We start from the raw sequence: 22,909 nt of genomic DNA on the forward strand, positions 1-22,909 counted from the left end.
CTCTCTCTGTTTTGAACTGATGCGCAGCCAGGAAACTTCAATTGTAATTTACCAAAATAAGAAACAATAATGCCTTTGATCATCTAGGCCAATTTTGCTCTAATCACATCAGAAGCTCTATTTGCCATGTGCGCTGTTATTCATCTATCTATGTTGCTGCTCTCGTGATCCACAAATGTGAGTTGCGGTTGTTTTTCTTTGTTCAATTGGAAAAACGAATGCTGTTTGCTGAATACTAGGAGTGAAAGCACTGTTATTTACCATACTCCGAGGGATATGATGGGGAGAAAATCAGAGCTGTAAATTGTTTAACCGGCAGCCAAGGCTATATAGCCTATACATGGTTCATTATGGCTGGCATTTGTTCAAATCTGCCACAATAACAATGTTGCCAGCTAAGGTATACGAGGGGATGGTAGGCCTAGTTGGACAAGGCTATCTGTGCACAAGATGGAAGATAAAGGTAAATATTATTTAATGGAAAGAAAATGCACTGACTATTATTTGACTATAATGACTGTGACTAAAACTAGACATAAAATGACCAGACTTTTAGTCGACTGATAATAAAAAATGTTACGAAGGATGAAATTACTAAAATGTGACTAAGACTTAAAGGTATTTTAAGACTAAATCTAAGACTAAAACTAAATCTAAAATACTCAAACTAATACTAAAACTAAATCTAAAATAGCTGCCAGAGTGAACAATGTCCAGTAGTTAGCTACACTGCTACATGGCAAAAAAGTACACTGAACAAAAATATAAACGCAACACATAAAATGTTGGTCCCGTGTTTCATGAGCTGAAATAAAAGATCCCAGAAATGTTCCATATGCACAAAAAGCGAATTTCACTCAAATTTTGTGCACAAATTTGTTTACATCCCTGTATAGTCAGCATTTCTCCTTTGATAATCAATCCACCTGACCGGCGTGGCATATCAAGAATCTGAATAAACAGCATGATCATTACACAAGTGCACCTTGTGCTGGTGAGAATAAAAAGCCACTCTAAAATGTGTAGTTTTGTCACACAACACAATGCCACAGATGGCTCAAGTTTTGAGGGAGCGTGGAATTGGCAGGCTGACTGCAGGAATGTCCACCAGAGCTGATGTCACATAATTTAATGTTAGTTTCTCTTCCATAAGCCACCTCAAATGCTGTTTTATAGAATTTGGCAGTATGTCCAACCGGCCTCACAACCGCAGACCACATGTGACCACGCCAGCCAAGGACCTCGCCTTCTTCACCAGCGGGAACGTCTGAGACCAGCCACCCAGACAGCTGATGAAACTGTGGATTTGCACAACCGGATAATTTCTGCACAAACTGTCAGTAAACGTCTCAGGGAAGCTCATCTGTGTGCTCGTCGTCCTCACCAGGGTTTTGACCTGACTGCAGTTCGTCGTCGTAACCGACTTCAGTGGGCAAATGCTCACCTTCGATGGTCACTGGCATGCTGGAGAAGTGTGCTCTTCACGGATGAATCCCGGTTTCAACTGTACCGTGCAGATGGCAGACAGGGTGTACGGCGTCGTGTGGGGGCGAGAGGTAAGCTGATGTCAACGTTGTGAACAGAGTGCCCCATGGTGGTGGAGGGGTTATGGTATGGGCAGGCATAAACTAGGAACAACAAACACAATTGCATTTTATCTATGGCAATTTCAATGCACAGAGATACGGTAATAGATCCTGAGGCCCATTGTTGTGCCATTCACCTCATGTTTCAGCATGATAATGCACGGCCCCATGTCGCAAGGATGTGTACACAATTCCTGGAAGCTGAAAATGTCCCAGTTCTTCCATGGCCTGCCTACTCACCAGACATGTCACCAATTGAGCACGTTTGGGATGCTCTGGATCGACGTGCATGACAGCGTCTTCCAGTTCCCGCCAATATCCAGCAACTTTGCACAGCCATTGAACATCTATGCGAAGGTGATGTGTCGCGCTGCATAAGGCAAATGGTGGTCACGCCAGATACGAACTGGTTTTCTGATCCACGCCCCTACCTTTTTTATTTTTTAAAGGTATCTGTGACCAACATACGCATATCTGTATTCCCAGTCATGTGAAATCCATAAATTAGGGCCTAATTTATTTATTTCAATTGACTGATTTCCTTATATGAACTGTAACTCTGTAAAATCTTTGAAATTGTTGCATGTTGCGTGTTTATTTTTGTTCACTGTAATTAACTACTGAAAACACTACAAAGATTTGAAATTAGTTAAACTACCATCAAGCCACTGCAAAATGTAGCTGAATTATTAGTTGAATTACATGTAGTGGCGCTACTCCCCAACTATGTTTAGTGTCATGTAATAACTAATGTGGCACGGTGACAGGGAGTGATATAGGCTAGGACCAGATAGGAATTAAAACATGAAGGAAAACATTATCTGTAACTTTAATTAATCAGTAAATTCATATTGAAATACACTGGGTCAGCCCTATGGGGCTGTACCCTGCTGCTTAAACTGTTTTCCGAGTCCTACTGTTGAATCTGTTTTCGAAGTGTGTTTCTTTCTGTCACTGTCACGATAAGCAAGTGCAAAATACATTCCATGGGAGCACAGTCTTGCGAGTTTGATGTTGTGTTTGAACATTTCTGCTGCGTGGAGCGTCAGAGCACCTCTGCCGTCACCAGTAAACGGGATCAGTACTGGAGTAGCAGTCTCGCGAGAGCTAGTTTATTTCGTTTGTTATCTTTTGTATTTATTTAGCGAAATAACACAGTAATTAGGACGAAGTTCACCGCGTAAGGTTTGCTTGTAGAAATAAATTGTTGTAGTTTAGATGATAGAACAAATGTTAGATTTAAAAAACAAATAAACGAACTGGAGTAAGCACCAATAGCAAGGCTGGTGGTGCTGAGATTATGCTAATATTTGCCGCAAAGCATTCTCATCAAATAAGCAGAAGATCTTGATGTTTCATGACATGGGCGTAAATATAACGATAGGCATACAAAATATAAACGTTTGGATGGTGCTGACATGGACTTAAAATTATAAATATATCAGTATCGTCTAATATGTAATCTTGTAACCATGATCTGAAATGACTTGCCAAGCATACTTGAGCATCGCTGCCATATTCATACATTATCGTCAGTGAGGTATATCCTTACCTGTTACTTCAGAAATGAAGTATCAGAAAATGATGAATGGAGTAAGATGAGAAATGATTATTCTCACCTGGTCCTCGGAGAAACGCAACACTCCGAGGATCCTATTCTGATTAACTGACGAGGTACTAAGTTTTGTTAAAAGGAAGTCAGAAGCTATTAAACGGTTATTTTTCTCGGTAGTTTGTAATAAAGAAGTACAAACTCAGTGCCCAGTACATCTATCCAATTCTAGCGAACTGTTTTGAAAACTTGATGACTTCCGCCCATGCACACAGATGAGATTCCCTAAAAACACGCCACTTCGAAACGGCTAGTGTCTTTTTTTGTAGCAGGTTATAATTTACGCGGCAGGTTTGGAGAATTAAACTATGGGAAATAGTATTGAGATCTGAAATTTGTTAAGAGGCAAAAATAATATCGTTAATGAGATATTCATAAACAATATGAAAGCATTTAAGTGATGACGAGGTGGCCGAGTGGTTAAGGCGATGGACTGCTAATCCATTGTGCTCTGCACGCGTGGGTTCGAATCCCATCCTCGTCGGTGGAAGAGATTTTGTCCTCGATGGGAGATTTGTAATTGTAGTTAGTTTTCGTTTCACATTGCATTGTTAATGTTACGTATAGCTCGATTTCTAAACGAGTATTTAGGGAACAAACAGTGCGGTGATTACTTCTATCGACATACGATGTAATTCAATGTAGGCCTCTCAAATCCTTTATAAATCAGGTAAATTTTCTTTATTTGACTACGGCAGTTACAGGACTGGGTCATAGCGATACATTTGAAATGCAGACGGCTACTTTATTTCGTGACCTTTAAATAACAAATATAGTCTAAATTACACTATAATTTTGTAGTTAATTAAATAGATGGACAGCGTACAAAAAACATTTCGCTCCTGGTGTTACCAGTGGTGCCGTGGCTTAGTTGGTTAAAGCGCCTGTCTAGTAAACAGGAGATCCTGAGTTCGAATCTCAGCGGTGCCTTTTACAACCGCTTAGCTATCACTTAATTTGAACATAAATGCAAATGTCTCTGAATTCATTTTTAAGTGCTTTGAAGTACTCTAGCTATATTCCTACACAGTCGCTGTTATATGTATACTAATGTGTACTGAACAAGCTCTCACAGAATTAGATGTTCATCTATGTTTCTCAAACGTCAAATTTCAAAGTGTTTAAGGTTAAATTTAGGCACTAACTCCGAATTTTTAAGGTTAGGGTTAAGTTTAGGCATTAACTCCGAATGGTTAAGGTAAGTAAGGGTTAAGGTTTGGGATAGGTTTAAAACCAAAATATTAAAAACGACTTTCTATTGCTGGATTCGAACATACAACCGGAGACATACAACCCTAGCAAAAACAAAACCTACTTAAAAATAATACCTGCTAACTAACTAACGTCCTCGGACATGTATGTCGGTCGAATACTTACTGACTTGAATCACGGGTGACCTGGCCTCAAAACTGAAATGGCAGCGGTGGGATTCGAACCCACGCCTCCTGAGAGACTGGAGCCTAAATCCAGCGCCTTAGACCGCTCGGCCACGCTACCTTACGAAATTTAGGAGAAATGTTTTCCAAAACACAAGTCATAGCCAGCTACATGATAATGTAATCATTTTTGTGTTGCTTCAGTGTCCTTTATTACATACTCACTGGCACACACATACTGTATGTCGTCCTGCTAATTACTTTAGCTAGCATTAGTTTGTAGTAACAGCATCCAAATCTTTCAAAATGCACAAAAAAAAAGTTGTACTAGTGCTACACATTTTAAATCTACAAAACACAGTCCAGATAGATCGTTTAATTTACAGTTTCAGTTCTCACCGCTGGAGGGCGACCTTTTACCACAAACAATTTCAAATGGGACGTGACACTTCATTTTTAAAAAAAATATTAATTGATAACAGACACACACAATATATTATATTCAATGTGTGTGTGTGTAAGTCCGTTGTCTCTACAACTCAAAACAATACTCTCTGATGGAACTGAGAAATGTCATACATGGGGGGAAATTGTTGTGTTTGTGTACAATTGTGTTTGTTATGGTTTTGCTCACAGTCCTACATGGTATTTGGTAAATGACCTTCTGTTGTATTGCAGTACTAATGTGTTATGTTTGTACTTAGATAAACAAAACAAAAAAACTGTCTACTGGGGGTCAGGTGCTGGGTCGGAATAGCGGTAAGGGTCAAAGAGGTCACGCCCCCAATCATAAGGGTCAGAAGGCGCTACTGTCTCCTCGGTGGCCATTTCTTCTTCTTCTTCTTCTTCCTCCTCCTCCTCCTCAACAGGGGCCACCACAACAGGCGGGAGAGTAGGGGGTGGTGGTGGCGGCTCAGTCACCTGGACAGAGCGAGGTGGGTGATCGATCAGGCAGTCAGGGTCCCAGTAAGGGTCGCAGTCATACTCCATCCCTTTAATGACAACGGGAGAAGGAGGTGGGAGAGACTTCTTAGGAGGGGGTGGAGGAGGTGCTTCAACAGCTGGCTCTACAGGTGCTGCAGGAGCTGGTCCGGCAGCGGCTATGACCACCTTGCCGGTTTGGGGTTTGCAGTTAGGGTTGTAGCGTGGGTCACAGAGGACCGGGATGGCCCCTGCAGGCAGGTAAACGATGTGAGCTTTACAGAGGGGGTCTTTGGGGTTACACAGATACAGGACATCAGCCTCAGTTAGAGAAAGTGGTGCTGGTGTAGTAGGAGGGGGCTGAGTGGTAGGAGGCAGTGTGGTGGTGGTAGGAGCTGCGGTGATAGGTGGAGGGGTTATCACACCAAGGGCATTCTGGTAGCTGGATGGATCTGACCCATAGAGCTGCTCTAGGTGACGCATCTGCTGATACAGTATCCTGATCTTGTCAATCTCATACAGCTGGGAGAAATGGAGAGAGATCCACACAGGATTTGAGAATGAGAGGGAGGGAAAGAGAGAATAAGTGATCAGATTGGTTGAGGGATGGGCAGATGACAAGAACCTGAATGAAATCTTGTTTAAGATTCATTATAATGCTGCAATAAAATTCAAATAAATCTCTCTCATGATGTGATCCCTTTACTCACTCCTTCAATATGGCCTATGCTGTTGTAGAATTTGTAGTAGGACTGGAAATCAGGCATGCCGCGGTCCCACTTGGGGTCCGGGTCGACGTTCCGTTTGGAGCGTGACTGAGACAGGAAGCCATGAGCCTGGGCAGAGTCGATGCTGACCTCCCCTACAGCTGCATTTAATGACAGGAATCATGGTGGGAGAGAGGGGGGTTGGAGACAAAACATTTAAGCAAAATAATTAGAAAACCTTTTTTTCTTTCTCACACGTGTGAACAATCTCTCTCTCTCACACGTCAAACATAAATCAAAGAGTAGGCTACGCAGTAAAACAAGCACGTGCTGATGTTGTATTTTCTAATATTAGGGTCATTCCACGAAATGAGTGCCTTTTGCATCCCTTTGATATTATAAGTAGAAAAATATAGAGCATTTTAAAAGCCTGTTATATTAAATGAAGTGCCCTTTAATATAGACCACATGGAGAATTCAATAAATCTGATTTTGAATACGAAAAAGCATTTTGACATGTCCCTCATCAACCCTGTGTTACTTCTAGGAAGATTTTAACCCATTTAATCCCAACAGTTTCACCATCATTGTAAAGCCCTAGTTATTTTTTTTGCTTTGACAAAGTTATTTCTGAAGATTATTATTTATTTCATGTGATTAGTGATCATTTACGTTTTTCCCTCATTTTAAAGGTCAACCCTGTTACGTGAACTGAACTCTCGTTTTAATATGGTGAAACATTTTTTTATTTTTACAAAAGAAACATTGAACATCTAATAGTCAAATCATAGTGTAAATGCAGATGAGCTGTTTTGGCCATTTTCTGGTGTTTTGTGGTGGAACGCTGATGGTGTCGAGCGTAACACATCAACCCTGTTACCCATAGATAGACAGGCTAGAAATGTTTTAACAATTTCTGTTTTTTTGTGAAGCTTGCAGTCAATGGTTACTTTATTTAGCACTTAAAAGGCACTTACTAGTCTTAACCTTTTGAGATGGGAAAATGTGTTTTTTTATTAAGTTGAACATGTGCTCTTTATGACAGAACGTTCAAATCAAAAGTCTTTTGACCAAGTTACACTTCTCAAAATGCACACAATTGGTGGAACGACTCATTAGCTCTAGCCTTCAGAGGTGTAGCATCCAGCAAACCTGCAGAGAGGGATCAGGGGTAGAGAATACAAACAGGGTCAGAGGTTTAGCATCCAGCAAACCTGTAGAGAGGGATCAGGGGTAGAGAATACAAACAGGGTCAGAGGTGGAGAGGAGGCTTCTGCTGCAGAAATATCTGCACTCAGAAGTTTATGAAAACAATATAAAATGTTCTATTTCATAAAATCTCTTTGCATTATCACTTGCACCTACTGAAATAATCTTACTTTTGCAATAGAAAGATAAGACCCCATTCTATAGGGTATATTTGGTTGCCATCTAGGCATAAATGTTGGCTTAATGTGGAAACAGACCTGGCAGTAGGCAGCATAGTGTCCCCGTCAGGAGAACCTGAACAATCATCCTTGCCCCCTGGAGAACACACAGGAAGAAGCATGACTGGCGTAAAATACAGCTTGAATACTGTTTTGATCATAGAACACACTAACATGCTCACCCAGTAGAGTTGTACTGTCATGCAGACCAGCTGCATGTGCCAGGATGATCAGAGATAAACTGACAATTCATAATGCTCCAGTTCCTCTCATATTTGAAACTACGTCAACATTAGCCTGTACTACCTGCATAAAATAATAGCTAACCTAGATGACTTCACAGCAAGATTTTAATTTACCCCATGAATCACTTCAATCATCATTGTTGTTCTTATAACAGATTAAATGACATTACACAGGACCCTAAACTGGAATATAAAGCATTTCCCACTTCACTTCAGAAAAGGCTGTTTTAGGCACGCAATCAACCTTTCCCAATAATGATAAATATATGAATTGAATTAACCTAGTCAGGCCTCTTGACCAGCCTAATGATCAAAGTATATATTATATTAAGTACATCATCTGCAAATCACATTCTTACTTACCTGTACTTGTATCTCTTCACAGTCCAGTGTCAGCCAGACAACTGTACAGTTAATAAATACTGTACTCAACACCACTCATAATTTGGGTGCTTTCCATTGGCTATTGACCCCAAGTAACTCCACCCCTTGCACCTCTACCATCCTTTTCTTCTTGATATGTGGAAATGGTTAAAGTGCTCATTAAGCGCTATTATAAGTGCGTACACGAGGGAATAAAGTCAAACTTCAAATGAAATCCAACTCGCTGTAAAATGGTGACGTCCAGGCACCCGCTGAGGGCTGAAAAGGTGCATGGGGAGGCAGGGTTCCTTGATGTTATGGCCCCACTCCAGCAGCATATGGTCCTGTTAGAAATACTCAGAAGAAGAACTCAACTCACAAATACATTGTAGGCCATCTCTTTATGTCATATCACTACCAGTATGGTATGAACCTCATCACCTGACGCATGCATGTAGGCCAAATTTGTTCATACATTTCCCAATACAGAATACTTTCCCAAGTTTTTCAAAAAGGTCGAATGCAGCAATTTTTATCTCAATATCAAATCATTTCTGGGTAAGAATTAAGTATCTTACTGTGATTCATTTTGACCATTTTAATTTAAAACAAACAAAAACAGCTTCTTAGCAAGCAATTTCTCAAGCAAGAATTTTGCTAGGACTGTCAGGGAGTGTTCTGAGTGGGTTGGGGGAAAATGAAAATTAGCTGTTATTAGCAGAGAGGGTTGGAACCATCTTTCTTATTGGTCTATTAACTAATTTGCCGCATGGTGATGTCACCATGGAAGGCCAAAACTCCATTCCACCATGACATTTCAGGCAGTCTTTTCAAACAGCTCTTACACTAAAAAGGGATTTATCATTATATTCACAATTTCACATATTATTGCAACCTCATATTATGAAAATATATATAACACACAGGTAAATCGTGTTTTTGACTGCACTGGGCCTTTAAGCTCTGTTCAAACGTGTGTTGGACTCGAAGGGGGTAATACAAAACAGCTATTTTCCTGACGAAACCTGGTTGAACGGCAAAAGTAACCCCTTCTCACAAAACAGATGGAGTTTTCCATTTTAACTTCTGTTACTTGGCAAATTAAACATTTGGTTGGGGGTGTACGTTTGACTTCTGTTTCAGTAAATACTGCTTAAAAATGATATCAAAACCGCTCTTTACCACCTTGTTGTCACAGGTTACTAACAAATGACAACACCTACGTTTCTTTGATGATCGAGTAAATATACTGCTCAAAAGAATAAAGGGAACACTTAAACAACACAATGTAACTCCAAGTCAATCACACTTCTGTGAAATCAAACTGTCCACTTAGGAAGCAACACTGATTGACAATACATTTCACATGCTGTTGTGAAAATGGAATAGACAACAGGTGGAAATGATAGGCAATAAGCAAGACACCCCCAATAAAGGAGTGGTTCTGCAGGTGGTGACCATAGACCACTTCTCAGTTCCTATGCTTCCTGGCTGATGTTTTGGTCACTTTTGAATGCTGGCAGTGCTTTCACTCTAGTGGTAGCATGAGACGGAGTCTACAACCAACACAAGTGGCTCAGGTAGTGCAGCTCATCCAGGATGGCACATCAATGCGAGCTGTGGCAAGAAGGTTTGCTGTGTCTGTCAGCGTAGTGTCCAGAGCATGGAGGCGCTACCAGGGGACAGGCCAGTACATCAGGAGACGTGGAGGAGGCCGTAGGAGGGCAACAACCCAGCAGCAGGACCGCTACCTCCGCCTTTGTGCAAGGAGGAGCAGGAGGAGCACTGCCAGAGCCCTGCAAAATGACCTCCAGCAGGCCACAAATGTGCATGTGTCTGCTCAAACGGCCAGAAACAGACTCCATGAGGGTGGTATGAGGGCCCGACGTCCACAGGTGGGGGTTGTGCTTACAGCCCAACACCGTGCAGGACGTTTGGCATTTGCCAGAGAACACCAAAATTGGCAAATTCGCCACTGGCGCCCTGTGCTCTTCACAGATGAAAGCAGGTTCACACTGAGCACATGTGACAGAGGTGACAGAGTCTGGAGACGCCGTGGAGAACGTTCTGCTGCCTGCAACATCCTCCAGCATGACCGGTTTGGCGGTGGGTCAGTCATGGTGTGGGGTGGCGTTTCTTTGGGGGGCCGCACAGCCCTCCATGTGCTCGCCAGAGGTAGCCTGACTGCCATTAGGTACCGAGATGAGATCCTCAGACCCCTTGTGAGACCATATGCTTGTGCGGTTGGTCCTGGGTTCCTCCTAATGCAAGACAATGCTAGACCTCATGTGGCTGGAGTGTGTCAGCAGTTCCTGCAAGAGGAAGGCATTGATGCTATGGACTGGCCCGCCCGTTCCCCAGACCTGAATCCAATTGAGCACATCTGGGACATCATGTCTCGCTCCATCCACCAACGCCACGTTGCACCACAGACTGTCCAGGAGTTGGCGGATGCTTTAGTCCAGGTCTGGGAGGAGATCCCTCAGGAGACCATCCACCACCTCATCAGGAGCATGCCCAGGCGTTGTAGGGAGGTCATACAGGCACGTGGAGGCCACACACACTACTGAGCCTCATTTTGACATGTTTTAAGGACATTACATCAAAGTTGGATCAGCCTGTAGTGTGGTTTTCCACTTTAATTTTGAGTGTGACTCCAAATCCAGACCTCCATGGGTTGATAAATTGGATTTCCATTGATTATTTTTGTGTGATTTTGTTGTCAGCACATTCAACTATGTAAAGAAAAAAGTATTTAATAAGATTATTTCTTTCATTCAGATCTAGGATGTGTTGTTTAAGTGTTCCCTTTATTTTTTTGAGCAGTGTATTTAAGACAGGCTAAAAGTACACCGAACATAACCACATAGCACCCATATATGTCATCAGTAACAGTTTGCACTGTCAGACATTCAAATTCTATGACTCTAGGTCACGTTTCTTTTCTACCCTTAGCCAGAACACCGGGGTTAACACCCTTACGATAAGTGCCATGGGCTCTTTAGTGACCACAGAGAGTCAGGACATCCGTTTAACCTCCCATCCGAAAGACGGCAACCTACACAGGGCAATGTCCCCAATCACTGCCCTGGGGCATTGGTAGAAAGGAGTCTACATGAGAGAAATGAGCATAGAAGGGTACACACACACAGCAAGCTTCTGTCAAATTGCTGTCTGAGATTACATTGCGCTACTTTACGATCACCCCGAGGGAGACAAATATCACAGAAAAACATTGTGCCGCTGTGATCTTTAAGGAAAATACAGGTACCTTGTCATCATGTTCTCCACAGGTAATTGAGAAAGCACAGTGAATCACTACCCTTCATAAACCAGACAGGCGCTGTGGCAAGGGGTTTCCTTGTTTAGTTCTTTACTTTGATAACACAGTCACTACAATCTAAAACACATAAAATGAGTATTAGGCCTATTTGTAAACCTATAGAAATTATTCTTTAAATGTTTTGTTTTTTTACATGAATGGAAAAGCAGGACTGAGGGGTGGAAATATGTCAGTAAGGGCCTTAATCTGGGTTGTAGTCGTGGCAGAGGCCCCCTGAACGGGCAAGAGGCGAAGGAGTCTCAGAGAGGTGCTTAAGTGAGGGGGGTGGGGTAGGAATCTGAGAAATGCGCTAAAACAGTGGGGAGACCCTGACAAGAAACATTCTCACCATAATAATCATATATAATATCCTGTAATGATACATCAGAGGATTATAAACCACTGTCATGGCCAACCTGTCCTAACCAGTATATCCCGCGCCCCCTTCAAAAACAAACATTCCAAGGAAATGTTTGGGGCGTACATTAAGACAACATACTACCATTATATGGCAGACAGAGGAGATGACTAATATGTACTTTTGTGATAATACTGTTAAAAGTTAGTCTTTCCCAGTCGTGTGTCTTTGATACCTCTACAATGCTTCACATTAAGGATAAAACACTGTGGTCAATAGTATTTGGGGTTTTAGGCTGGGTATCTGTAAAGCACTTTTTGACTGCTGATGCAAAAAGGGCTTTATAAAATACATTTGATTGATTGATTGATATAAACATCAATATGGAATGAAGTTCAAAATATGTTATTTGTCACTGGCCATTCAAGTTGGGATGTTGTTGCTAGGAGACTGCTAACCTCCTCAAGACCAAGGGAATAGATTGGTATTGCAAAAACTTTGGTTAGTTGTCAACGTAATAATAAGTGCTACTTTGATTTACGAGTCGACATTCAAAGCTGTATTATTACCAAATACCTTCAAGCTACAGTAGAGTTCACTTCATACTTCGACAACACCTGGGGTGGTAAACTACAACAAGACAGAGTCTCAATGCAAGATGGATAGGGTCTAAACAAACACTTTATTTCTTACTTGTTCATCCAAACATACACTTCACATTTCAAATACCTTGTGTAGTGTTTGTCATGTAATCTTACGATCTTCCACTAAACTCCTATCTGTATGAGTTAACGGGCCTGTGTGTGCTGTCCCTTCCCATGTTTGTCACATGCTTCGTAAACAACAGCTGTAGTTCCGCTCCAGTGGTCGCGCTCGGCCAGTGCTGTCAGACCGAGACAAGTGCAATGCCCCTTAAGATTGCTGGCAATTGCCCAAGACTCCGCCTCTCAACACAAGCTAGTCTTAGTGGCCCCATTTAGAATGTAAAACCACATAGAAGCATAGTTAGAAGCATTGCACATGATGCGCAACTAGTTGCACTAAATTCCAACAAATTAGACAAAACAGAAATGACTGCTGGGATGTTCAGGGAGAGAGTCAGCTGTCAGGCTGTGTGTGACTCAAGTCTATCTGAGCAGCTAGAGGTCCCAGATTCTATATGGGTCACAGAGGAGACAGGAAAGGTGCAAGATAATAGGTTCATTTGTGTTGACAAGGGGTAGTGAGTCAAGAGGGCGATCAGTACCAGTCATAGCCAGTTTTGCATGGGTTTGCGCAGCGACTCAGATGCACACAGGCTGACTGTTCACCTAGCAAACCTGACCAGAACTAGCAGCAACATAGTTGGATGTTTTCAAGGGATCTAAACATTTGTGAATTCACATCACATTTGCACAGCAGCTGGACTCGGCTTTGCTTATAGCTTAAAGGTAGACTCAGTTAAATGACGTTGCCACGAGCAACCCTGCAGAGATTGAGATGTGCGAGATGCAAAACTTGCTCTCACACAGTCACACACAGATATCTGCACATGCGCACGGGTTCGCTTCACGTTGTTAGAGCGTGGTTGCCATGGGACCAAAACAGTGGAGAAGTTGAGCCTCGCGCTTCAATGCTCTTAGTTGTTGCAGAAATGTACCCACTATGCTGTTTACTTTCTGCATCTACGTCATATCGCTGAGTCTACCTTTAAAACCCACACTAGAGATCACTGGCAATGTTATTTGCGGCAACTGTGACCAAGGAATTCTTACCCTCTGGTGGAACTGGCTGAGAAGTGCACCTTATGAGTCAGGAAGTGCTGGTTTTGCAGTAGGTCTGATGAGTTTATCTACTTGCACAAACAGCACTTTGGACACCAAGGGGCATCGACAGCGGATGCCATCAAATCCAGAAAATATGTAATTGGGCAAATAGAATGAAGTAGACTTCTTGTTGGATGACCACGTCAGAGTTTAGCAGATAGGACGTCTGCTTTGTGACAGAAGTGCTCACATTGCGGTAGATATAGGGAATAACCATTACCTGCACTGTAAGCACTTTATTACATAGCAGACAAGCTCCCCACAAAGCACCAGCACAGAACATTCTCAGTAAACCTTGTGAAGCATCAGGGGTCTCCACACATTAATTTAATGAAATGTAATGTAATTAGGGGGTGAAGTGTTAAAAAGACGAAAGGAAATGTTTTATGTATAGACTCTTCCAAGTTCCCACAGTCCACAACACTTACGCATGGTCAATTTGAACCAATCCTAGGGATCTGAAACCAGGCATCGAGCTGGCAGATACAGCACCTTCAGAAAGTATTCACTCACACCCCTTGACTTTATCCACATACTGTTGTGTTACAGCCTGAATTTAATATGGATTCAATTTAGATTTTCTTGTCACTGGCCTACACACAATACCCAATAATGTCAAAGTGGAATTATGTTTTTCGAAATGTCTTGAGTGAATAAGTATTCAACCCCTTTGTTATGGCAAGCCTACATACATTCAGGAGTAGAAATGTGCTTAACAAGTCACATAATAAGTTGCATGATAGTGTTTAGTAAGTATTGTGGAGTACAATAAGTATTGTTTAACATGATTTTTGAATGTCTACCTCATCTCTGTACTCCACACATACAATTATCTGTAAGGTCCCTCAGTCGAGCAGTGAATTTCAAACACAGATTCAACCACAAAGACTAGGGATGCCTCACAAAGAAGAGCACCAATTGGTCGATGAGTAAAAAATAAAAAAAATTAAAAGCCTACATTGAATATCCCTTTGAGCATTGTTTAGTTATTAATTATACTTTGGATGGTGTATCAATACACCCAGTCACTACAAAGATGCAGGCGTCCTTCCTTTAGTTGCCAGAGAGGAAGAAAACCGCTCAAGGATTTCACCATGAGGCGAATGGTGGCTTTAAAGAGGAACTGAAAGTGTTTTAAATACATTTCAGATATAAAACAAAACAGACAATCATAATACCAGTCAACAATATCCAATTCCCAGTTTATGCAACGAAACCAACTTTATAAGAGGTTTTACAAAGACATATTTGCCTAAAAATTCCATGACGTACAGTAAGCCACTGTTGGCAGAATAGATGGATGCAGTTCAATGCATGATTAAAAAAGGATAATATAATTCACCAATACATTTCTTGGTAGTTCAAAAAATATTGCTATCAGGTTGTAAATCACAGCTGGCCTGGTACATTGTTTGCTGCCTTCACCTATCTGGGATGCACGGTTTCAATTACTCAATATTTTTGGACAAAAACTGACAAATGTAACTAAGTCTGGGAGGCAATGATCACAAGTCATTCATAATGTGGCTAATAGGCTAGCATATATATTTATGTAGCTATTTATTTAGCAAGCTAAAAACACAGAACCTAACGTTAGCTAGCGTTGCACCACGTATTACCAGAATATTCAACAGCATTTAAGAAATATATTACCTTCAATAGTGTTATCTTGTGATCAAGCCATCAATGTTTTGTGATTATTGATGTCGTACATTTCAGTGGAAATACTACTATCAGCTTTTTGATAAGCGGTTTACCCCCCCCCCTCCCCCCAAAAAAAGTTTTTATCGGCATATGGTCCCCAGTTATTGGCCACCTTACTATTTTGTTCAATTACAAGATATATCAGTTTAATTTTGCTCAAAAAAAAAAAAGAGACACCAACCTTGTATCCGAAGTGTTTACTAGATAGTTGACTAAACGTTAGTTGGCTAGCCTTCCGGTAAAAAAAAAAGACTTGCCTGAAATCCGTTAGCTGCATTTCAGAAGTAAAAAGTTGGATATTAAAATGGATGTGTGGTCTGTCGCGCAGTCTAATTTTACTATATAAAGCGTGTACCACAAAATGTGTATATATAGCTTTTTTTTTAAACTCTCACCAACACGCTGAACGGGGTCGCTAGCTAGGGTGTCTTTAGTCGCAAAACGTACCATTATTTTCCAATCCATTTAAATGTTGAGGAGGTGATTTAATCCTCTAACCGCTAGTGTGTCCGATGTTGGGGGGAAATTAGCTAGCTGCTAGGTGGATGTCATGTCATTGGAAGAGTGGCCGACTTTTTCCCCCTCATATCGTTTTTTCGGTGGCTATAGCTAACTGAAGATGCAGGTGTCATTTGGTTTGCTAGTAAAAAAATGTTAATCACTTTGATAGCTAGCTTGCTCTGCTGAACTTCAACGACTGTTATCCAGTTAGTATCATAAATTTACTCTGGCTATCTACTCCGATTTCAGAGCACTCTTCTGAGTGTGCTAGAGTGCAGAATAACTGATGAATTTACGAAAGCGCAACACCCGCTGAATATGACCGGTGTCAGTAAACAAAAGGCAAAAAAAATTAACAGTCACGAACACCCTAGATAACATGTAAACAGCCTAACCACCCTGCTATGGCAAGTAACATGGTCAAAGTGAGGTGTTCTCTCATTTGTGTCTGGAAGTAGCTAGCCAAGTTTAGCCAGTTAGCTTTGGTCCTTGACTGCCGTTGTGAGGAACGCTCCAATCAACCCTACTCCTCAGCCAGAGCGTCCAGTGTCAATCGTGCAGTGTGTGCTCTGAACGCTCGGAGAGCGAAACACTCAATTTACCAACAGACAACCTTACAACGCTTTGAATTTACGAATGACCCAGAGCGCACTCTGACACACTGAAGGCAATTTATGAACGCACCCTTAGTTGTCAATCAAATGTATTTGGCATTGATCAAATGGTCGGGCAGGCAAGTTCCCATTCCGGTGGGTTTTGACACGCAAGCTGCAGAAGGAGGAGCAGGCTACTATTCCCCATCGTTTATCAGTGCAATTTTGACGGCCAATGTTGGTGAAAAACTCATGACTATGATTACATTTCCATTATTAGCAGCATCTAGGCTGTCCAGTTTGAAGAGCTAAGACAGAATGGCTATATAAGGAATGGACATATGACCAGGGCCCTGCTACCATTATAACCTATACAGCTGTCAGATATGGGCGTTAACAAGCAAGAACTGAGATGGAAAGATAATAATGGAGAAAGGTCAAGGAAAGCTATTTACATATAGAGGGAGGGGACTCTGTAGTTATGCAAAGACATAATCCTATAAAGGCAGGACTCTGTAATATGATAATTTAGTATTTTTCATGGAAGGGCTCGGCTTTCCTACTCTGCATTAAAGTCTATATTGAATTCACAGGTTCTAGTAAAAGTGGCATATTTCTGAGTCAATATTCCACAACACCAACTAGCTGAAGAAGTTTGTGAGGGTTTATGTAATGTTCCCTCATTAGATTTTAGCTCATCTTGCACTGGCTAGCATTAATAGTCGGTCTTGTTGTTGTTGATGTGCATAACTTAGGGAGAGAGAGCCTACCTTTCATGATTGTTTGATCAATAGGACTGTAAAGTTCCCAGATGTAAGAGGACTCCCAGAGGTATTTACATATTTGCAGAAATCCATTCAGGTGTATTTTGTTGCTTTTGGCAAATGGGTTCTAATGATCTAAAGTCGCGCTGTTGCAACTGCCTGTAAACACACAGTCCAGTTAAAAGTGAATGATGGCAGGCACATGTGGCAAATGGCTTCTGTACATAAAGGCCTACTGTAGCTCTGATTGGCTATGGCGCACCAGTCTGCATAGAGTCCGGTCCTGGACGAGACAGATGTTTAAATTAGGTTTTATTTACTGCAGTGTCTATTCATTTTCCAAACACCTGGCTGCTTCCCCACTCTATATTGCTATCTATCATTCCCAAATATTCTAAGAATTTATGAAAACGTGAAATGTACCATATCCAGTGGTGCCTGGAGAAGTGGGAATACTCAAATTTTGCCAAACATTTTCCAGACAGGCGAGGGAAAGGCGCCCTGTGTGAACAATTCAATGAGAAACAGTGACATACACTCTGAATTACCTAAAATGATAAATCCCATATTGGTCTTTCACAGTCAGGCCAACCCAAGCTGTACTGTTCATATTGGTCTTTCACAGTCAGGCCAACCCAAGCTGTACTGTTCATATTGGTCTTTCACAGTCAGGCCAACCCAAGCTGTACTGTTCATATTGGTCTTTCACAGTCAGGCCAACCCAAGCTGTACTGTTCATATTGGTCTTTCACAGTCAGGCCAACCCAAGCTGTACTGTTCATATTGGTCTTTCACAGTCAGGCCAACCCAAGCTGTACTGTGCCTACTATTGAAAGAGATAAACTCAGTGAGGTTTCCGATTTTCATTCTCAAAGTCACACTTTTTTTTTACAGAAAAACAACAAAATGTAATGTTCTAAGTCCATAACAAGGATTAAACCTCATCAGGAGTCTGGGAATAATCTAAGAAATGTAGATTTTGAGAGTAGTTACCCTTTAATTCAGGTGTGCAGGCACCTAGCGCTACTGTTTGATTAGTGGTGTTTCTGTAGCACATGAGATGGAGTTTACAAAATAAATGCCTACTGGACTGATGCAAATAATCACCATGATATAATTATGACAGGTAGGCATGGGCTACTTTGTAGCTAGTTAACATTTAATAGAGAACGTTTTCAGAAAGCCTTTCCATCTATCAGAAAACGGTTAGGCTTCTCATTAGCGTCGTTATATTTGACCTATTCCTTAATTGTTTGAAACCTGACATTTTACTTCATATTATGAGACACGTCTTACCTTGCTTCAAAGTAGCCTATAGCCAAAATCCCACCACAGAAACGGGGAGGCAATTATTTTTATATACTTACCCATATGCGTTCCCCTGTTCTATTGTTTTTTTAAAGTTTTTTTTTTTAACTTTCTTTCATTGTCTAGCAGCCAAAGGCATTATCCTAATCATATTAGCAACCCATGATAGATAGTTATTGCATCTTTAAATCCCCCTCTAACATATATTTCCATCTCTGTCCATGAAACTCTTCCATCTCCTGTGTGCATTTTAGAACAGTGTTTTCTGCAAATTACCTTTTGGAACATTCACGTGTAGGCCTATTGCTGTGCCTAAAATGTGAAAAAATAATAGTTTATCAACATTTTAAGCTAAACATTCCGATCTGTTCCATCAGCCCTATTCATTGACACGGCGTCTACATTACTTTGATACGTATCAGTGGGGATTAAGAAGTGAGTAAACGCAACGCCCACTGAAAAATAAAGTGTACATACCTCCACTACACCACTGACCATATCTAAGTGCTCACTTGTCAGAATGTTTTTGTTTTGTTTTAAGGTGTCATATTCTTCCTGGGGGTGTATATGAACAGATTTCAATAAGATTTCATGTTGCTAAAATACTGTCAATTCCCCTTTAAAACAGTTAGAGTTTAACGGCTGTGATAGAAAACTGAGGATGGATCAACAACATTATAGGTATTCCACAATACTAACTTAAATGTGGAAAGAAGGAGGCCTGTACAGAATAGAAATATTCCAAAACATGAATCCTGTTTGCAACAAGGCAGAATGTGGCAAAGCAATTAACTTTTTGTCCTGAATACAAAGTGTTCTGTTTGGGGCAAATCCAAAACAACACATTACTGAGTACCACTCTCCATATTTTCAAGCAGTGGTGGCTGCATCATGTCATGGGTATGTTTGTAATCATTAAGGACTGGGGAATTTTTCAGGATAAAAAAGAAATGGTATTGAGCTAAGCACAGGTAAACAACTCCTAGAGGAAAACCTGGTTCAGTCTGCTTTCCACCAAACACTGGGAAGTGAATTCACCTTTCAGCAGGACAATAAAATAAAACATAAGGCCAAATCTACACTGGAGTTCCTTACCAAGAAGACACTTGAATGTTCCTGAGTGGCCGAGTTACAATTTTGACTTAAATCTGCTTGAAAATCTATGGCAAGACCTGAACATGGTTGTCTAGCAATGACCAACAACCAATGTGACAGACCTTGAAGAATTTTTTAAAGAATAAACAGGCAAATGTTGCACAATCCAGGTGTGCAAAGCTTTTAGAGACTCACCCAGAAAGACTCACAGCTGTAATCGCTGTCAATGGTAACATGTGTTAACTCAGGGGGTTGAAAACCTATCTCGTCAAGATATATTAGTGTTTTATTTTTCATATTTTTCTTTTTACACATTTTCAAATTTTTCTTACATTTTGACATTGGAGTATTTTGTGTAGATCGTTGATGAAAAATGACAATTAAATCCATTTTAATCTCACCATGTAACAACAAAATGGGGAAAAAGTCAAGGGGTGTGAATACTTTCTGAAGACACTGTATGTCCCACAGTTTGAAATAAGACTTCTCCAGGCCAGGGGCAGGTACTAGGGAAATAACATTGTATCCACAACATTTGGCATGTTTAGGTCTGAATAGCATTTAATGAGACCACAATCTCAAAGAACCTTAATAATGTAACATTCATTGTAAAACATATTTTGTAGCCGTGACCCTGGCTTGAACTAATTGGGGTGGGGTTGGTTAGAAGTTGATTGTAAACAAGCATTTCACACACGTGACCATCCCCTCCCCCGCATATATCTACCTGACAGTCATGTAGTAGTAAATGTACGCGCTATGCAACCTTATTAGAGCGCCAGTATATATATTTCAGAAAAACTAGCTGGTTTCGAATAAATAGGTTTCAGTGAGCAGTCAATTATTTGCCAACACACTGATTGTGAAAGTAAACTTCTGAAATTAGATAATAAATTACACATGACAGATCAAACAATATAGCTAACGTTAGGTAATCTTTGCTAGATAAAATCAATCTGGTGATGCACTTTCAGACCTAAACAAACGTTGGGCTCATTGAGATTTTCGTCCTTACAAATTCAGCTAACATTTGTGCCACTTTCTTCAGGGGTAGCTATTTAACGTTACCCTCCTACTTCAGAAATCCCTTTGTTGTGTAGCTAACTAGCTAACGTTAGCAAGATGGATAGTGGCGCGTTTAGGTTTACACGCCTGATACAACCAAGTTGTGGACAAGCTCCATAGTTCAAAATGCCTAAAGACTTGAGCATGCAAACAATTTAGTTTGATGATCAAAGCAACATCGATGCAACAAAAACAATGTAAATTAGGCGCGCATGCCAAACCAAAACCAATTCGTTACTTACCTGTAACTTGCCTTAAAAACGCAGACTTTGTCGCCGGTTGTGCGGCTCACTTCTTACAAGCCCAAATTCCAGGTTCTTCACAGAACCATTCACACAAACCTCCAACAGCCGCTGTTTTTGTAAACAAAGAAGCACATGGCTTCACAACCATTGCTATTTTCTTATTTTCTTCCGCTCATCAAAAACTAGTACCTGCACTCTTTAAATATGTTTGACTTTTCAGACATATCAAACATGTTACTCTAGTGAAACTTCTATACTTTATCAACGAAACAATACATTTTACTTGCAAAAATATGAACGTCTTCAACATGCCGCTTCCATGTTGCAAAACAGGAATGTATTCATTACTCAGATTCCGTTGCCAAACATTTGGCAACAGAAACCGTTTACTTCAAACGGAAACGATAGTTTCTATTGGGTCAAATGCAGGTAAATCCCTCCCGGTTCCGTTTGTCTCTGTTTGCTTCCGTTTCGTTCCTAAAGTAAATTGTATAATGTTTCCGTTGCAAAACCAACAGACAAAACGTTCTGCAACAGAAATAGCGTGATGAATACACCCCAGGGCGAGCAGTGAGTCGCCCGCGGAGATCCCTGCCCGCGCGATGGATGGATCTTTAGGGGATTTGATTAATGCCTCGGTGTGACGCATAGGGTCAGTAACTACGTACAACACTTCGATTTTACTTTTATCAATTTTATCCCTCACGGGTCATCCCCAAATAACAATATATCATACCCAAATAATGTTCTTAACCCATTTTAGAGGTTCAAATGTATTGGGAAAATGTATGTCTAGTAAAGTAGTAAAAAGTTAAGTATTTGGTCTCATATACGTAGCACGTAATGACCTCATCCAGTATGTGCTCTTTGTTTTGGTTGTGTTTCAGATTATTTTGTGAAGTTAATGATAAATAATGTCATTTTGGAGTCACTTTTATTGTAAATAAGAAACACTTCTACATTAAAGTGGATGCTACCATGATTACGGATAATCTGAACGAATCATGAGTAATGATGAGTGAGAAGGTTACAGACACAAAAATCACACCCCCAAGACATGCTAACCTCTCATTACGTAACAGGGGATTAGCATTTAGGGAGGTGATATTTGTGCATCTGTAACTTTCTCACTCATCATTATTCACAATTAAGTCAGGACTATCCGTAGTCATGGTGGCATCCACATTCTGTATGGTTCTGTATTTATTTTCTTAGTCAACCTTGTGTTCTGTTTCATTGTGTTCTTGAATATAGCCCTGTTTCTTTGTGTTCTTGAACGTAGCCCTGTCTTTCATTTTTGTTCATTGATTTCACCTGTGTTAGTTACTCACCTGGTGTCATCAGCTCCTTATTTAGTTCAGTTCATTCTGTTTGTGCCTTTGTGAGGTATTGTTCGTTTTGACTCTACTAGCCTTTTCCTAGCTTGTTTGTAAGAACCAGTTATTGCCTGCCTGTGTATGGCCATTGCCTGCCTGTGTATGGCCATTGCCTGCCTGTGTATGGCCATTGCCTGCCTGTGTATGGCCATTGCCTGCCTGTGTATGGCCATTGCCTGCCTGCCTTCTGCAAAGGTGTAATAAACACCTGCTGCCCTCCGTGTGAATCTACACCTTTTTCTCCCTGAGTATTCATTACACATTCATGTAGAAGTGTTTAGAAACATTCTATTCTTATTTACTCCAAAATGACAAAATACATTATTTACCATTCATTTCTATTGGGCACAAAATCATCAAACACAACCAAAACAAACAGCAAATGACTGCAACATATTTGTGGTCACAAGCTTGATGTAGTCATTGCATGCTATGAATATGGGAACAAATACTTTACTTTTTACTACTTTACTGAAACACATATGTGAATTTGTCACAATATTTTTGCTCCCCTAAAATGGCGTGACTATGTACAA

At 40.8% G+C, this 22,909-nt stretch overlaps 1 protein-coding gene and 4 non-coding genes across 8 annotated transcripts; 3 read left to right on the plus strand and 2 right to left on the minus strand.

The window, feature by feature from the left end:
• Positions 1-3,115: 3,115 nt before the first annotated feature.
• LOC123725310 (U8 small nucleolar RNA) lies at positions 3,116-3,249 on the plus strand. Its single transcript, XR_006757808.1, has one exon. It is a non-coding gene; the product is annotated as a U8 small nucleolar RNA (small nucleolar RNA).
• Positions 3,250-3,600: 351 nt separating this feature from the next.
• On the plus strand, positions 3,601-3,682 carry trnas-gcu (transfer RNA serine (anticodon GCU)). The gene has a single exon. It is a non-coding gene; the product is annotated as a tRNA-Ser (tRNA).
• A 372-nt stretch (positions 3,683-4,054) lies between these two features.
• trnat-agu (transfer RNA threonine (anticodon AGU)) lies at positions 4,055-4,128 on the plus strand. The gene has a single exon. It is a non-coding gene; the product is annotated as a tRNA-Thr (tRNA).
• Positions 4,129-4,613: 485 nt separating this feature from the next.
• trnal-uag (transfer RNA leucine (anticodon UAG)) lies at positions 4,614-4,695 on the minus strand. Its single transcript has one exon. It is a non-coding gene; the product is annotated as a tRNA-Leu (tRNA).
• A 63-nt stretch (positions 4,696-4,758) lies between these two features.
• LOC106563391 (uncharacterized) lies at positions 4,759-21,333 on the minus strand. 4 transcript variants are annotated; one of them, XM_082958212.1, is made up of 5 exons: positions 20,995-21,333; positions 7,669-7,726; positions 7,320-7,354; positions 6,206-6,361; positions 4,759-6,017 (listed from the first exon to the last, which is right to left on the minus strand). In XM_082958212.1, the coding sequence occupies exons 2-5, from the start codon at positions 7,715-7,717 to the stop codon at positions 5,301-5,303; spliced, it is 957 nt and encodes a 318-aa protein (XP_082814338.1). In that variant the 5' UTR covers positions 7,718-7,726; positions 20,995-21,333; the 3' UTR covers positions 4,759-5,300. The 4 variants fall into 4 exon arrangements, with proteins under 4 accessions (XP_082814338.1, XP_082814337.1, XP_082814339.1 ...); XM_082958211.1 differs by lacking the exon at positions 20,995-21,333 and adding an exon at positions 8,238-10,705; XM_082958213.1 differs by lacking the exon at positions 20,995-21,333 and adding an exon at positions 8,238-10,701 and having other exon boundaries at positions 7,320-7,416.
• Between the last annotated feature and the right edge of the window lie 1,576 nt (positions 21,334-22,909).

This window comes from Salmo salar, chromosome 11, assembly GCF_965601325.2.
Source record: "Salmo salar chromosome 11, fSalSal1, whole genome shotgun sequence".
NCBI classification, from domain to species: Eukaryota; Metazoa; Chordata; class Actinopteri; order Salmoniformes; family Salmonidae; genus Salmo; species Salmo salar.

What these genes read in the sequence shown, in the direction of transcription:
- LOC106563391 (XM_082958212.1), bottom strand. Translation starts at nt 7,717, where the DNA reads ATGATTGTTCAGGTTCTCCTGACGGGGACACTATGCTGCCTACTGCCA. An exon ending in ACTATGCTGCCTACTGCCAG is followed by an intron (nt 7,355 to 7,668) that starts GTCTGTTTCCAC and finishes CCCTCTCTGCAG; the next exon opens with GTTTGCTGGATGCTACACCT. An exon ending in CACCTCTGAAGGCTAGAGCT is followed by an intron (nt 6,362 to 7,319) that starts AATGAGTCGTTC and finishes TTAAATGCAGCT; the next exon opens with GTAGGGGAGGTCAGCATCGA.